Raw genomic sequence first — 16,489 nt, forward strand, 5'->3', positions numbered from 1 at the left:
GGAGCAAACAGTAGCAGCTTGCATCATACAAATGTGCAACAGGGTAACCCAGCAGGAGTTGGGTTTGGTTTGTAAATTTGAGTTCAAAGTATATGATGTTTTTAGAAATTATGCATGCTTAAAATTGTTGATGACTATGCAGTATTCAGAAGAATATCAGTCCTGGAGGTGTGTAAGAGCATGTTCAAAGGATAATAAAACTGAAGGAAAAGATTCAAATAGGATATAAAAAATGTCATTGTTAATAGTGAAGAGGACTAACGACTTCAGTGTTCTGGTGTAAAGGCTACTAGAGGCATTGTGAAATCTCCAATAAGACTTCAGCCCCATCTTTTCAGTTTTTAAAGGTGGAACTAATAAAGCCATGACAAATGGGTGAAATCATGTGTATAATATGAGCCCAGTCACTGTCGATGAAAGGTTCCCAAAAGACAGAGTTCAACATGACATGGCAAGATCACTTGTTTTAATATATCACATTTTATTCAGTTACTACTTTGACTCTTTGAGATTAACTAGTTTGAAGAATATGCTCAAAGAACTACCTGAATGTCAGGAACATCTATAACACTGCTGTTTTAGCAACTTGGAATTGGATGCAAAATTGTCAGAAACAACCCAGAGTGAAGGATTATGAGTGTTTTTTTTTTTTTTTTTAAAAACAACCAGTGGAAAAATGGAAAGAAATAATTACCAGCAAACATAAAGTGAGCAAGAAACACAAAATATTCTTTATTAAATATACAAAATTTGTGAAACAGAATTGCATCACGGATTGTAAACTTTCCAATCTTACATACTACCTCAAGCACATTCCACCAGCTACACAGTTGAGGACAAAAATACAATCAGTTTAAACTGAAATGTAAAAAAAACAAAAAATAAAACAAAACCTCTGTTAAATGGAAGACGAGAAAGAGGATGTGCCGAGTCACACGTAATGTGCAGTCTCTACAGTCATCTATGCAACTCGATATTGCAATCGCACAGCAGGACTGAGACGACGGGATAGGTCCGGATGCTTGTGTATGCTCGTGTATGCTTTGAGCTCACTGGCTAGTTATCTGTCGTGATGTTAAAAGTAGGCCGAGCGCTTAAATCACGGAGCGATTAGAAAGTGCAGTACGGTGTAAAGAAGATCTAACTATACCGATATCAGACGGACAGGTACAGTTTTATTCTGACAGTTAAGTAGTGCAAGAACATCCACAAATGCTGTTAAAAGTGGCATCATATCAGAATACTTTATGGTGTATCACTCTGCTCCATAGATTAAGTTTCAAGGCTTCTTTTTAAATAAATATGTACACACTATATTTTTGGCATTTCACAGGAAATCACTGTTTCTACTCATTTTCTATTGTTATGCATACATTGTACTTTTGTGCAGCGGTGACCTAAACAATATCAAAACAAAGCATTAGAAGAGTTTAAAAAAAACAGAGAGAACAGAAAAATATCAGTGAACAGATGGCTTTTCTTTCTCAAAACCTGCCTCGGGGCCCGACAAGTTCAAACGAAGTGCTCGATTCTCAATGAACATCAAAAAACAAAAATAAGGCAGCATTTGGCATTTCAATACGGCATATATGCTGTAGAACGCGGTATATATCCCTTTGTAACACCTGAAAGCTGTAGCGATATGTGTGCTTGAGCAGAAGCATGTGTGACACCCAAGACACTGAGGGAGGGAAGTCAAGTACCAGCATGTTGCAGGCATCTTCTTCTTAACGTGGTGTCGAGAACGCACATGTGGGAAGGCAGAAGCATGAGATCAAATAGCTGGGATGGCTGATCCTGATACTGACTGGATACTGAGTGATACTGTCTTCACCTGATAACACCGTGACCCATGCTAGAATCAGTTAGCTTATGTGGCTGAGCATTCTGGGTAATTTCAAGACATGCCCAAAGAACAGAAAGAAGAAAAGAGGAAAAGAAAAAGAGGACGAAACAAGCAAATAAATGGGTGAAACGAAAAGAAGAAAACACCATTCACTTGCTGGCTAAGAACACTTTTGAACATTCAAAGGCTACAATCAGTTCCCAGTAATGTCCACGTGACAAAGGCTGAAATCTGCTCATTTGGTTTGTAGTTTCAAAAACGAGTCAGAGCACTCGGTACTTATCAGGGAACATTAGTAGAGTCTTAATCCAAAACCAAACACACACACGCACACACACACACACACACACTCTGGAAATAGTGGCACGACTCAAACGTTGCAGAAAGCCACACCAAAAGAAACATATCAGTGGTTTTGCACATTTTCATCATGAATCTGCCTTTTTAGTTCACTTTGCATGATTTCTATTTGAAGATTTCTTCCTTCCTTCCAGATAGCCAGAGTTTTGAGATCACTTCAATCAGGTCTCAACTTGCAGAGGCTTGAAACTTTCCCTCTATTGGAGGAAATGTTATGTTGCCTTTGTTATTTGTTAGCAGTGTGTTTCCATTGCGTATCGCAGTGGCTGTTGTTGAGGCTTCATTCTGACTCTATACACAGGGCTCAAAAAGCCAAATCCAACATAAACTTTCACAAGTTTTACACATGAACTCCAGACAATGCCGGGGAAACTAGGTTAGGGGATTGCCCAGTGAACTGCTCAATACACAACAGGAGATTCATACTGCTGCAAGTGTAGTTTTCCCCTCAAATGTCAGGATTTGTAGTCTCTTTATGTCATTTTTGGCTTTTGAACTAGCAATTGAGCTAGCAACATCTCATTGCACTCCATAAAATGGCGACATTTTCTGTTAATGAGCTACTATGAAATGTAACAAGACGACAAAATGCTCCCCCTGATCGATCGTGTCTTGAGAGGCTTCATGCGTCTTTGATTTTCATGCCAAAAATAGCTGAAACCAAAGTCTGCCTTGAAAGAGGGGAATCAATCTACCACTTGACTGTATGCTAAAAAAAGGCCAACAACTGATGGACTAAATATGCAAAACCACCAGTATGTCTCTTCAGGTTGCTCTGCTCAAGCTACAAAGCTGCAACACTCACGTAGAAGTGTTGGTGTTGTTTCATCTTGAGTGAGGATATAGTCAGATAAGCGTCATGTGGACTGAAATCCTACAATTTTCTCTCTTTTGTGATAAGGTGATAGAAGTGACAGGTGAGGTGAGAAGGAAAATTAATTGTTTTTACAATCAAGATCCCAAAATGGAAGCATCTGGGCTTTTTAAACCCACCAACTGGCTTTGTGAACCTGAAAACAACCTGAGGACGCGCGCTACATTCATAAAACCACTCAGACCAAACCCTTCACCGAGGACGTGTTTCAGTACAGTAAAGCATGCCAGCTGGAAAACGTCGCCTCGACATCTCTCAGTGCCTAAATATTTGTATCAAAAAAGACAGCATAGCAGTGAAAAGACTAAAGAGCTGTTGTGGAGGTTAGAGTGAACAGATGCAACGTGAACTGCAAACCCTCTACCCCCCCGCCTGAATTCGTCACTTGAATTTGGAGCGCACTTGCAGGAGGGTGGGCTTCTGCTCCATGATGCGCACCAGCAGTGTGTCAATGTAGTCCTCCAAATCTCTGACCTGCGGCTTCAGTTTCTTCAGCTCCGTCTCCCGCTTGGCCAGCAAAAGTTTCTGACGTTCATACTCCGCCTTCTGCCTCTCCAGCTCCGCCTCGCGTTGCACCAGCAGGTTGACCAGTTCACTGTGGGTCAGGTGGTAGTATGACCCCGCTCCTTCTGTCAGTGACTGGAGACAAAAAGAAAAACAAAAGGACAAGAAAAGAATATTCATTTAACAGGTACAGCCTCGTGTCTTTTCATTGCACTCATTACAGAACGAGATTCAGGAGTTACCTAGCTACCTTGTAGATGGGACCCAGTGCATTTATACAGGCGGATACAAGTCAAGCTTCCTGGAGATCTCAAAACGAGTTTCTCAAGGTTCAACTACAGGCCCTGTTTTTTTCCCATATTTAAAAAAAAAAAAAAATATTGCAAAGGATATGCCTGTACTTGAACTGCACCTTTATACAGATGATATAATACTCAGTTAGCTCTTCTCTAAGTCAGGCCATTTAGGAGATCCAGACTGCTTTTGAACTGCTGCAGGCATCATTGCCTAGTTTAAAATGGCTTCTTAATACTAAGGAAACAATACTTATGTTGTTCACTCCCAGATCTCGACAGTGGCTAGGACTATACTGCCTCACAGCAAGAAGGTCCTGCGTTTGAATCCACTTATTGGTTGGGGTGCTTCCATGTTCAGGTTCTCCTTGAGGTTTTTCTCTGAGTGCTAGAGTTTCCTCCCACACTCTAAAGACATCCTGGTTATTCTAAGCCTGTAAATGTGATTGGGAGCATGAATGGTTGCCTTTTTTCTCTGTTAGCCCTTTTCATAGACACTCCACCCCTACCCCGTTAAACTGGATTAGTGGAAAAAAAATAAATGGACAGACTAATGAACAATCCCAGATCTTAAATAATGTTGGTATTCATACCCTAGGAGAAGACTTACTGTAAAAAGAGTGATCCTACAAAAACATATGTGTCTTGCTGGATGATAGACTTTTCTTTAACAGCATATTGTGTACACACTGGATTTTTATTATCAGAATAGGGCCTTTTTTTATTATTTAGCACTCAGGAAAACACTCGGACATACTATGTTTTTAAAAGTTTTCATTATGATTATATTATTTGTTTTAGACTCTGTGTATCACAGTTATTTCGTATTTCATATCAAATTCATTGTCCAGTACAAATTCCCATGTACTTTATGGTCTAGACCAGGGGTCTGCAACCTTTTACACCCAAAGAGCCATTTGGACCCGGTCTCCACGCAAAAGAAAACACTGGGAGCCGCAAATACTTTTTGACATCTAAAATGAAGATAACACTGTATATATTGTGTTTTATCTTTATGCTTTGTGTGAACAACTAAGGTGTGCTGCTTATGAAATCCATGAAGTGCTACAGAGAAAATTAAATTATATTTATGTAATCAACACATTTTGAACTCTTAAAGAAATATAACAAAAGGAAAGACACCGAGCTGAACTAAAATGATCCATGTAGCAAACAAAAACTGTTGTCAGCCGCCACCCTTATATCGCCTTTGGGCTGTTGGAGCCTTGACCTGACTCTTAAAAAATAATTCGGAAAAAAAGCACTATGCTGCTGAAAAATGAAAAATAGATATTTGCAAAATTCTGCCTAAATATGTATTTTACTTGGTTAATGCGTGCGGCGGGGCGTGGTTTGCGGCGCCGCTGCAGGGGAGGTGGACGCACCTGAGCAACACCCGCAATTACACCTCGCTGCCTTTACGTCTGCGCCATCTGTGCTGTTGTGTTGTTGGTGGTGTGTGTCGGGCTGTGAGCTGAAAAGCTACAGCCGGCTGTATGCGTACAGCAACCGTGTGTGAAAAGTGCTCAATAAAGAGATGCTCAAAAGCATGCTCATGGAAACATCGTCGGGTCTGCCGTGATTTGTTTACAATGGGACTTCTGCTCCTGAACCTCTGCGCACAGAGTCCGCAAATCGGGGCTATACGAAGTCAGTTTACGCAGGACTGTAAGCTGTCATCTGTCAGGCGTGAACGGTGTTTGTCTTTAACATAGTTCACGGTGGAGAACAGCTGCTGACATAATGTGGATCCGAAGATCCATAATTGGCCTACCTGGGGTTGAAAGTCTCGATAAATGCACGGCGTTTTGGTGGGTATACGTGTGACTCTTATTTTGAGCGATGAAAAAAATAATAGAATATAATTTTATTTTTATATTTCAATATCACAATAATCTTCCAATTTAGAACTACGAGTTAAAAAGAACTAACATAAATAAAATACACTTCAGCTAAATGCTTCTAATTTATTTGCCCAAACCAGGCGGAGCCGCACTATAAGGACTAAAGAGCCTAAAGATGAACCTGTGTGCACAGCGTCTGCAAATCGGCGCTGTACGAAGTAAAACTAATAATTTTGCTGATTTTCTCTATCTGTGCAATATGGATTAACGTTACTGCTGAAGATGTGAGGACATCTGATCTCTGAAAAAACAACTGTTAATGGAGCTGGAAAAACAAACCCACATCTTGATCCTTAAAAAAAGCATATTAATATATAGTAAACGTGGAAGTAAGTAGAAGTAAAAGGCTTCAGCCTACTAATATTAGTTCATAAAATACATTCTCTGCGCCAAAAGTGATGAGTTAAGGTGCCCATGGAGGCAAGGGTGCCACCAGGCATTTGGCCCCGGGGCAGACCCAAGTCAGGCTGGAGAGATTATATCTCTTGGCTGGCCTGGAAACGCCTTGGTGTTCATATTCATATTAATATTCTTATTCTTCTATGACAAAAAGTACAAGTGTTCATTTAAAGAAATAAACAGAGCAGTAAGAGATGTTTTTTTTTTTTTTGTTTTCTTTATTTTGATTAGCTGCCAATTACATGTTTTTATTTGTAATTCTTGTAGTGCTCCCTACTATGTGAACCCCTCACCTGAAGTTTGATGTTTATTAGTTTAGTTTAGATTCTAAACTATCAATCCCAACAATCACCTGATGTTTTACGTTTATTAGTTTAGTTTAGATTCTAAACTATCAACGCCAACATTCAAATGATCCCCTTTAATAGCAAGCACTGGGCGACGGTGGAAAGGAAAAACTCCCTTATAAAAAGGAAGAAACCTTTGACAGAACCAGGCTAAGAAAGGGGCAGCCATCTGTCATGACTGGTTGGGGGGTGAGAGGCAGAGGAAAAGAAAAATGAGAGCACATGTTAGCTATATGTTGTTCACATTGCCTAAAATGAACAACGTATGGTTTTCTGGACTGTGAAAGAAATGTCTCAAGTCAGTTTTCAGTGACGTGACTTAAGACTTTTCTTGATGGCCTTGCGGATGCTTGTCAGAAACACTTCATTTGCTTTCGTGTAAAAATGAACTCCAAAGCAGTTGGAGTTGTTGAAAAGCTTGAAGGGCGGATTCTCAATAACCACTCCATCAAAGCGGTCGACAGCCTTTCTAATGCTGGCATTCACAATCTTCCTGTCCTCATTGATTTCGTCTGGATTTTCATGTCTCCACACTTGACGCTCATTGATGGATGAATATGCAATTGTCATTGAGGGGAATTCTGTGTGCAGTTGCATCAATTCCTTCTCAATGACAGAAGAAAGTTCATCAGCAGAAAAGAGTCCCAAATCATTGCCCCCAGCATGGATTACCAGTATGTCAGGTGGGCTCTGTGTGGATAGCTCCTCATAAAAACGAGGAAGGACTCCCGACCAGCGCATTCCTCCTTCGCCAAACCACTGGACTTTGGCATCAAGTCCAAAATTTTCTCCGAAAATCTTTCTTGCTTCACCCTCGGCTCGTCTGATGTCGATGGACCCAATGAGCCACACGTTTTTTCCTCTCTGGTCTTCTGGCCTCTCTTTCTTTTTTGGTGTGTTTTCAGAGGTTCTGGTACCATTCAAGGCTGTATCATTTGTTTTCTGACCTGGGAGATCGATAGTCCTGGACTTTTTTGGATACTCTGTGTCACTACGGTTACTTTTGGCCTTGTGTTTTCTTGGTGGTGCGATTTCAGAGGTTAAAGTATCGCTCGAGGTCGTAACGTCCATTTTCTCAACTTGGTGCTGGATAGACCTTGGCGTGCAACTTTTTTGGATGCTCGGAGTCACTGCCGTTTCTTTTTTCTCAGTGTCTGTTCTCTTCCTCTTCCTCTCTGGAGAGTAGCTCTCAGAGTTGTTTTTGCTGCCTTTTGAAGTCTGACTGGATTGTCTTTTCAACACAGTTTTTTCTTCACAGATTCGTCTGTTTTTCTTTGGTGGAAAGCAGCTGTCGGCACTTGTGCAATTCTGTGCAACATAATCCGGGTCTGCCTTCCTCTTGAGTGGAAGCTGGAAATTAGTTTCTTCCAAATTTGGCTCTGGATTTTGGTGGTCCATTGTAGTAAAGCCAGCGCGTTTACTCTGAGACATGTTGGAGTGTTGCTGAAGTGACTGTGTTAAAGATTCAACCGTTTTACAATGTTTCTCAGGCGTACCTTTGAACGCTGCAATCTTGAGTGTTGCAAGTAAACTGCATGAAAGTATGGGAGTCTTACCTCTATTTAAGGATTCACAAATCAAAGGCATATGAAATGCCTTTGATCATCATGATGATGTCATAACATAACGTAACATTCTTTTTTTTTCTTTTCTTTTTTTTTTTAAATTAAGTGTGCCTCTGTAATGGCACACTTATTACTATTCGACAGATTTATGCTGCTTATTATTCTCCTTTTTCCCGCTTAAAATTTCGCCACATAACTCACCCCACAGTTTTGATACAAGCTTCACATATGTTATATCATTTTATGCAGCTGGATCTGGAATGGTGTGTTATGACTTTTGGTGGCGCCAACCCAGGCCACTTTGAAGGCCTACCGCTCGGCCATACTTTGTCGTAGAAACGTCATTTAAACTTTAAACGGGTCACAAGATTTTGGACTTTTATTGACCAAATCCTCGTTGCGATATCTTTTACGGTTGTTTCACAAGAGCAGTTTAAGTTTTAGGAAAATTGGGATTTTCACGGAATGTTCGCCCAACTGTCAACTGCCAATAAACCAGAGTGTAGAGAATAATTGAAAAAATTTGTCTTTCTCGTCCTGTCCCACCCAAACCATTTACCCTACATCAATAATTTATACATCAAAATGTAGCTATCGTTGTCTTCTTTCATCCAATGTGTTTCTTATCAAGATCAGATTTACATTTTTCTCACAAATGCCATCAAAGCGCAGCCTCCTCCCTCTCTGTCCCCCATAGACGACCATTCTAAAACTGCTCTCAATTTTCAGCTCAAACTTAACATTGAAGGGTGTATTTACACTGTCACCACGTCAGTATGATACACTCTACAGGCATGAAAATTTAATATGTTGTAGTCTGGAAGTTCCTGCCACTCACGGTGAAAGAATTATTGCGATCGGACCTACAGTTTTCTCTTGGCAAGCATTTGTTTCAGAGCTTAATTCCTGTTTGCCCATCTCTGTGTCTGACCCCAACTGCAGAGTGTGTGTGTGTGTGTGTCCCATCCCCTCCTGCCACTCACAGGAGTTACTATAGCAACAGGCCCTAACAGCTGAGTACATGAACAGCTGATGACTCTCTGCTTAAAACTCAATAGTTTTTTGCTCCAAACACATACATCCTGATGTCTTTGGAAATTATAGTCATTTGTTTGAGGGGAATCCTCACTATGAGAAATAGACTAAAAGAAGCTGGTCTGTGTCTCTGTGCTGTGTGTGTGTAAACAGCCTCTCTGACTGGTGGATTCAAATTGACCAACTCCAGGCAATTTGACTGACCTAGAAACATGCAGGCAACACCATTAACAGCCCCTGTTCACTTCCTGGTGTGTGTGTGTGTGTGTGTGTGTGTGTGTGTGTGTGTGTGTGTGTGTGTGTGTGTGTGTGTGTGTGTGTGTGTGTGTGTGTGTGTGTGTGTGTGTGTGAGTGAGAGAGAGACCCTTCTTATGGCAGCATCTCATTGTAGGATTCAAATTGATTATATTTAGACTGGTTGACTGGATTACATCCTGTGTGTGTGTCTCTCTGTGCATTTGTGTTTCCATATGTGTCCATAATTGTAATTGTGTGTATCTGCTGGCTGTTATTTCTTTTTTTGTCAACGTTTTTACCTTTCAACAAGTACATTTGAGCGACCCTTCCCATGTTCAGCATTTTTTCAGCTGTCCATTTTGCTTTTCCAATTTTTCTATTGAAGTTATTACTATTCTGTTAAATCATACTATTTCTGCTATTTTATAAGATCTGTGCTAAATATAGTATTTCTGCTTAATTATAGTATTTCTACCAAATCATAATATGTCTGACACAAGCAGCATCTGTGTGTGTGTGTGTGTGTGTGTGTGTGTGTGTGTGTGTGTGTGTGTGTGTGTGTGTGTGTGTGAGTGAGTGAGTGAGTGAGTGAGTGAGTGAGTGAGTGAGAGAGAGAGAGAGAGAGAGAGAGAGACCCCTTTTTGGCAGCATCTCATTGTAGGATATAAATTGAACATATTGAGACAAGTTGACAGGCATAGATCCTGTGTGTGTGTCCCTCTGTGCATTTGTGTTTCCATATGTGTCCATATTTGTAATTGTGTGTATCTGCTGGCTGTTATTTCTCTTGGTTTTGTTGTCTTTTTAGATTTCTGTGAATTTTTCCACAGTTGAACAAGTACACTTGATGGAACCTAACCATGTTCAGCATTTTTTCAGCGGTCCATTTTGCTTTTCCAATTTTTCTATTTAAGTTATTACTATTCTGTTAAGTCATGCCATTTCTGCTATTTTATAGCTTTTCTGCTAAATATTATTATTTCTTCCAAATAATAGTATTTCTGCTAAGTTATTATGTTTCTCTTAAGTCACAATTTTTTTGCTAAGATGCTATGTCTGAAATACATTACAGAAAGCCCATGTCTCTGTCGGTGTGAGCAAGGGATGCAGCTGCATTGACAGGAACAACTACATAGCCTGATGAAGCAGACAGAAGTGGCAGCTCTGATTGGTGGATTCAGATTGAGCAGATCCAGGCTTTTTGACTCTCATAGATACAGCTGAAAATATAAAGCTGAAAAAAAAAAAAACTGAATAAGCCGATGTCAGTGTTTGAAAAAGTTTTTGAACTTCTAATAACTTTACAGACCCGCAATTACACCTCGCTGCCTTTACGTCTGCGCCATCTGTGCTGTTGTGTTGTTGGTGGTGTGTGTCGGGCTGTGAGCTGAAAAGCTACAGCCGGCTGTATGCGTACAGCAACCGTGTGTGAAAAGTGCTCAATAAAGAGATGCTCAAAAGCATGCTCATGGAAACATCGTCGGGTCTGCCGTGATTTGTTTACAATGGGACTTCTGCTCCTGAACCTCTGCGCACAGAGTCCGCAAATCGGGGCTATACGAAGTCAGTTTACGCAGGACTGTAAGCTGTCATCTGTCAGGCGTGAACGGTGTTTGTCTTTAACATAGTTCACGGTGGAGAACAGCTGCTGACATAATGTGGATCCGAAGATCCATAATTGGCCTACCTGGGGTTGAAAGTCTCGATAAATGCACGGCGTTTTGGTGGGTATACGTGTGACTCTTATTTTGAGCGATGAAAAAAATAATAGAATATAATTTTATTTTTATATTTCAATATCACAATAATCTTCCAATTTAGAACTACGAGTTAAAAAGAACTAACATAAATAAAATACACTTCAGCTAAATGCTTCTAATTTATTTGCCCAAACCAGGCGGAGCCGCACTATAAGGACTAAAGAGCCTAAAGATGAACCTGTGTGCACAGCGTCTGCAAATCGGCGCTGTACGAAGTAAAACTAATAATTTTGCTGATTTTCTCTATCTGTGCAATATGGATTAACGTTACTGCTGAAGATGTGAGGACATCTGATCTCTGAAAAAACAACTGTTAATGGAGCTGGAAAAACAAACCCACATCTTGATCCTTAAAAAAAGCATATTAATATATAGTAAACGTGGAAGTAAGTAGAAGTAAAAGGCTTCAGCCTACTAATATTAGTTCATAAAATACATTCTCTGCGCCAAAAGTGATGAGTTAAGGTGCCCATGGAGGCAAGGGTGCCACCAGGCATTTGGCCCCGGGGCAGACCCAAGTCAGGCTGGAGAGATTATATCTCTTGGCTGGCCTGGAAACGCCTTGGTGTTCATATTCATATTAATATTCTTATTCTTCTATGACAAAAAGTACAAGTGTTCATTTAAAGAAATAAACAGAGCAGTAAGAGATGTTTTTTTTTTTTTGTTTTCTTTATTTTGATTAGCTGCCAATTACATGTTTTTATTTGTAATTCTTGTAGTGCTCCCTACTATGTGAACCCCTCACCTGAAGTTTGATGTTTATTAGTTTAGTTTAGATTCTAAACTATCAATCCCAACAATCACCTGATGTTTTACGTTTATTAGTTTAGTTTAGATTCTAAACTATCAACGCCAACATTCAAATGATCCCCTTTAATAGCAAGCACTGGGCGACGGTGGAAAGGAAAAACTCCCTTATAAAAAGGAAGAAACCTTTGACAGAACCAGGCTAAGAAAGGGGCAGCCATCTGTCATGACTGGTTGGGGGGTGAGAGGCAGAGGAAAAGAAAAATGAGAGCACATGTTAGCTATATGTTGTTCACATTGCCTAAAATGAACAACATATGGTTTTCTGGACTGTGAAAGAAATGTCTCAAGTCAGTTTTCAGTGACGTGACTTAAGACTTTTCTTGATGGCCTTGCGGATGCTTGTCAGAAACACTTCATTTGCTTTCGTGTAAAAATGAACTCCAAAGCAGTTGGAGTTGTTGAAAAGCTTGAAGGGCGGATTCTCAATAACCACTCCATCAAAGCGGTCGACAGCCTTTCTAATGCTGGCATTCACAATCTTCCTGTCCTCATTGATTTCGTCTGGATTTTCATGTCTCCACACTTGACGCTCATTGATGGATGAATATGCAATTGTCATTGAGGGGAACTCTGTGTGCAGTTGCATCAATTCCTTCTCAATGACAGAAGAAAGTTCATCAGCAGAAAAGAGTCCCAAATCATTGCCCCCAGCATGGATTACCAGTATGTCAGGTGGGCTCTGTGTGGATAGCTCCTCATAAAAACGAGGAAGGACTCCCGACCAGCGCATTCCTCCTTCGCCAAACCACTGGACTTTGGCATCAAGTCCAAAATTTTCTCCGAAAATCTTTCTTGCTTCACCCTCGGCTCGTCTGATGTCGATGGACCCAATGAGCCACACGTTTTTTCCTCTCTGATCTTCTGGCCTCTCTTTCTTTTTTGGTGTGTTTTCAGAGGTTCTGGTACCATTCAAGGCTGTATCATTTGTTTTCTGACCTGGGAGATCGATAGTCCTGGACTTTTTTGGATACTCTGTGTCACTACGGTTACTTTTGGCCTTGTGTTTTCTTGGTGGTGCGATTTCAGAGGTTAAAGTATCGCTCGAGGTCGTAACGTCCATTTTCTCAACTTGGTGCTGGATAGACCTTGGCGTGCAACTTTTTTGGATGCTCGGAGTCACTGCCGTTTCTTTTTTCTCAGTGTCTGTTCTCTTACTCTTTCTCTCTGGAGAGTAGCTCTCAGAGTTGTTTTTGCTGCCTTTTGAAGTCTGACTGGATTGTCTTTTCAACACAGTTTTTTCTTCACAGATTCGTCTGTTTTTCTTTGGTGGAAAGCAGCTGTCGGCACTTGTGCAATTCTGTGCAACATAATCCGGGTCTGCCTTCCTCTTGAGTGGAAGCTGGAAATTAGTTTCTTCCAAATTTGGCTCTGGATTTTGGTGGTCCATTGTAGTAAAGCCAGCGCGTTTACTCTGAGACATGTTGGAGTGTTGCTGAAGTGACTGTGTTAAAGATTCAACCGTTTTAAAATGTTTCTCAGGCGTACCTTTGAACGCTGCAATCTTGAGTGTTGCAAGTAAACTGCATGAAAGTATGGGAGTCTTACCTCTATTTAAGGATTCACAAATCAAAGGCATATGAAATGCCTTTGATCATCATGATGATGTCATAACATAACGTAACATTCTTTTTTTTTCTTTTTTTGTTTTTTTTAAATTAAGTGTGCCTCTGTAATGGCACACTTATTACTATTCGACAGATTTATGCTGCTTATTATTCTCCTTTTTCCCGCTTAAAATTTCGCCACATAACTCACCCCACAGTTTTGATACAAGCTTCACATATGTTATATCATTTTATGCAGCTGGATCTGGAATGGTGTGTTATGACTTTTGGGGGCGCCAACCCAGGCCACTTTGAAGGCCTACCGCTCGGCCATACTTTGTCGTAGAAACGTCATTTAAACTTTAAACGGGTCACAAGATTTTGGACTTTTATTGACCAAATCCTCGTTGCGATATCTTTTACGGTTGTTTCACAAGAGCAGTTTAAGTTTTAGGAAAATTGGGATTTTCACGGAATGTTCGCCCAACTGTCAACTGCCAATAAACCAGAGTGTGGAGAATAATTGAAAAAATTTGTCTTTCTCGTCCTGTCCCACCCAAACCATTTACCCTACATCAATAATTTATACATCAAAATGTAGCTATCGTTGTCTTCTTTCATCCAATGTGTTTCTTATCAAGATCAGATTTACATTTTTCTCACAAATGCCATCAAAGCGCAGCCTCCTCCCTCTCTGTCCCCCATAGACGACCATTCTAAAACTGCTCTCAATTTTCAGCTCAAACTTAACATTGAAGGGTGTCTTTACACTGTCACCACGTCAGTATGATACACTCTACAGGCATGAAAATTTAATATGTTGTAGTCTGGAAGTTCCTGCCACTCACGGTGAAAGAATTATTGCGATCGGACCTACAGTTTTCTCTTGGCAAGCATTTGTTTCAGAGCTTAATTCCTGTTTGCCCATCTCTGTGTCTGACCCCAACTGCAGAGTGTGTGTGTGTGTGTGTGTCCCATCCCCTCCTGCCACTCACAGGAGTTACTATAGCAACAGGCCCTAACAGCTGAGTACATGAACAGCTGATGACTCTCTGCTTAAAACTCAATAGTTTTTTGCTCCAAACACATACATCCTGATGTCTTTGGAAATTATAGTCATTTGTTTGAGGGGAATCCTCACTATGAGAAATAGACTAAAAGAAGCTGGTCTGTGTCTCTGTGCTGTGTGTGTGTAAACAGCCTCTCTGACTGGTGGATTCAAATTGACCAACTCCAGGCAATTTGACTGACCTAGAAACATGCAGGCAACACCATTAACAGCCCCTGTTCACTTCCTGGTGTGTGTGTGTGTGTGTGTGTGTGTGTGTGTGTGTGTGAGTGAGAGAGAGACCCTTCTTATGGCAGCATCTCATTGTAGGATTCAAATTGATTATATTTAGACTGGTTGACTGGATTACATCCTGTGTGTGTGTCTCTCTGTGCATTTGTGTTTCCATATGTGTCCATAATTGTAATTGTGTGTATCTGCTGGCTGTTATTTCTTTTTTTGTCAACGTTTTTACCTTTCAACAAGTACATTTGAGCGACCCTTCCCATGTTCAGCATTTTTTCAGCTGTCCATTTTGCTTTTCCAATTTTTCTATTGAAGTTATTACTATTCTGTTAAATCATACTATTTCTGCTATTTTATAAGATCTGTGCTAAATATAGTATTTCTGCTTAATTATAGTATTTCTACCAAATCATAATATGTCTGACACAAGCAGCATCTGTGTGTGTGTGTGTGTGTGTGTGTGTGTGTGTGTGTGTGTGTGTGTGTGTGTGTGTGTGTGTGTGAGTGAGTGAGTGAGTGAGTGAGTGAGTGAGAGAGAGAGAGAGAGAGAGAGTGAGACCCCTTTTTGGCAGCATCTCACTGTAGGATATAAATTGAACATATTGAGACAAGTTGACAGGCATAGATCCTGTGTGTGTGTCCCTCTGTGCATTTGTGTTTCCATATGTGTCCATATTTGTAATTGTGTGTATCTGCTGGCTGTTATTTCTCTTGGTTTTGTTGTCTTTTTAGATTTCTGTGAATTTTTCCACAGTTGAACAAGTACACTTGATGGAACCTAACCATGTTCAGCATTTTTTCAGCGGTCCATTTTGCTTTTCCAATTTTTCTATTTAAGTTATTACTATTCTGTTAAGTCATGCCATTTCTGCTATTTTATAGCTTTTCTGCTAAATATTATTATTTCTTCCAAATAATAGTATTTCTGCTAAGTTATTATGTTTCTCTTAAGTCACAATTTTTTTGCTAAGATGCTATGTCTGAAATACATTACAGAAAGCCCATGTCTCTGTCGGTGTGAGCAAGGGATGCAGCTGCATTGACAGGAACAACTACATAGCCTGATGAAGCAGACAGAAGTGGCAGCTCTGATTGGTGGATTCAGATTGAGCAGATCCAGGCTTTTTGACTCTCATAGATACAGCTATGAGCTATAAAGCTGAAAAAAAAAAAAAAACTGAATAAGCCGATGTCAGTGTTTGAAAAAGTTTTTGAACTTCTAATAACTTTACAGAAGTGTGTGTGTGCATGTGTGTGTGTGCTTGTGTGACTCAATTTTTATTCGTTGGTGACCAGCATCCATTAGTGGATTCAACTTGACCAGATTCAGACTGATTGACTGGCATAGGAACACACAGGACACTTCAGGCTCTGTTTGTCTCTGTGTGCTCTTGTGTGTGTGTATGTTTGTATGTCTGTGTTTATGCTTGCATCTATGTTTGTACACATTGTTTTCTGAACATGGGTTATGTGTCTGTGTGTGTGTGTGTCCATATTTGTAAACATTGCTAGGCATGTCATTTTTGCCTTAGCTTTGTGTATCTGCTGGCAGTTCCTTTGTAACTTTTCTAATGTTTCTGCCAATTTTTCACAGTTGAACAACAACTAATCTTTTGAGGGAACTTCAGCTTTTTGAAGCTGGCCGTTTTGCTTTTCCAATATTTCTGCTAAAGTTATTACTTTTCTGCTGAATTATACTATTTCAGCTCCTATG

The 16,489-nt window shown here is 40.2% G+C and overlaps 2 protein-coding genes across 4 annotated transcripts in view; both read right to left on the reverse strand.

The window, feature by feature from the left end:
• Window positions 1-703: 703 nt before the first annotated feature.
• rab11fip5a (RAB11 family interacting protein 5a (class I)) overlaps window positions 704-16,489 on the reverse strand; it is a 38,981-nt gene continuing 23,195 nt past the window's right edge. For all 3 annotated transcript variants that reach the window (XM_019348962.2, XM_013272917.3, XM_019348963.2), the window contains one exon: window positions 704-3,719. In XM_019348962.2, the coding sequence (XP_019204507.1) occupies window positions 3,462-3,719 (258 nt within the window). In that variant the 3' untranslated portion in view covers window positions 704-3,461. The remainder of the gene's footprint in view (window positions 3,720-16,489) is intronic.
• LOC112843101 (uncharacterized) lies at window positions 11,789-14,670 on the reverse strand. Its single transcript, XM_025900871.1, has 2 exons — window positions 14,521-14,670; window positions 11,789-14,484 (listed from the first exon to the last, which is right to left on the reverse strand). Exon 2 carries the CDS (start codon window positions 13,511-13,513, stop codon window positions 12,233-12,235), a length of 1,281 nt encoding a protein of 426 aa, XP_025756656.1. The 5' UTR covers window positions 13,514-14,484; window positions 14,521-14,670; the 3' UTR covers window positions 11,789-12,232.

The sequence above is a fragment of the Oreochromis niloticus genome, linkage group LG19 (assembly GCF_001858045.2).
Source record: "Oreochromis niloticus isolate F11D_XX linkage group LG19, O_niloticus_UMD_NMBU, whole genome shotgun sequence".
NCBI classification, from domain to species: domain Eukaryota; kingdom Metazoa; phylum Chordata; class Actinopteri; order Cichliformes; family Cichlidae; genus Oreochromis; species Oreochromis niloticus.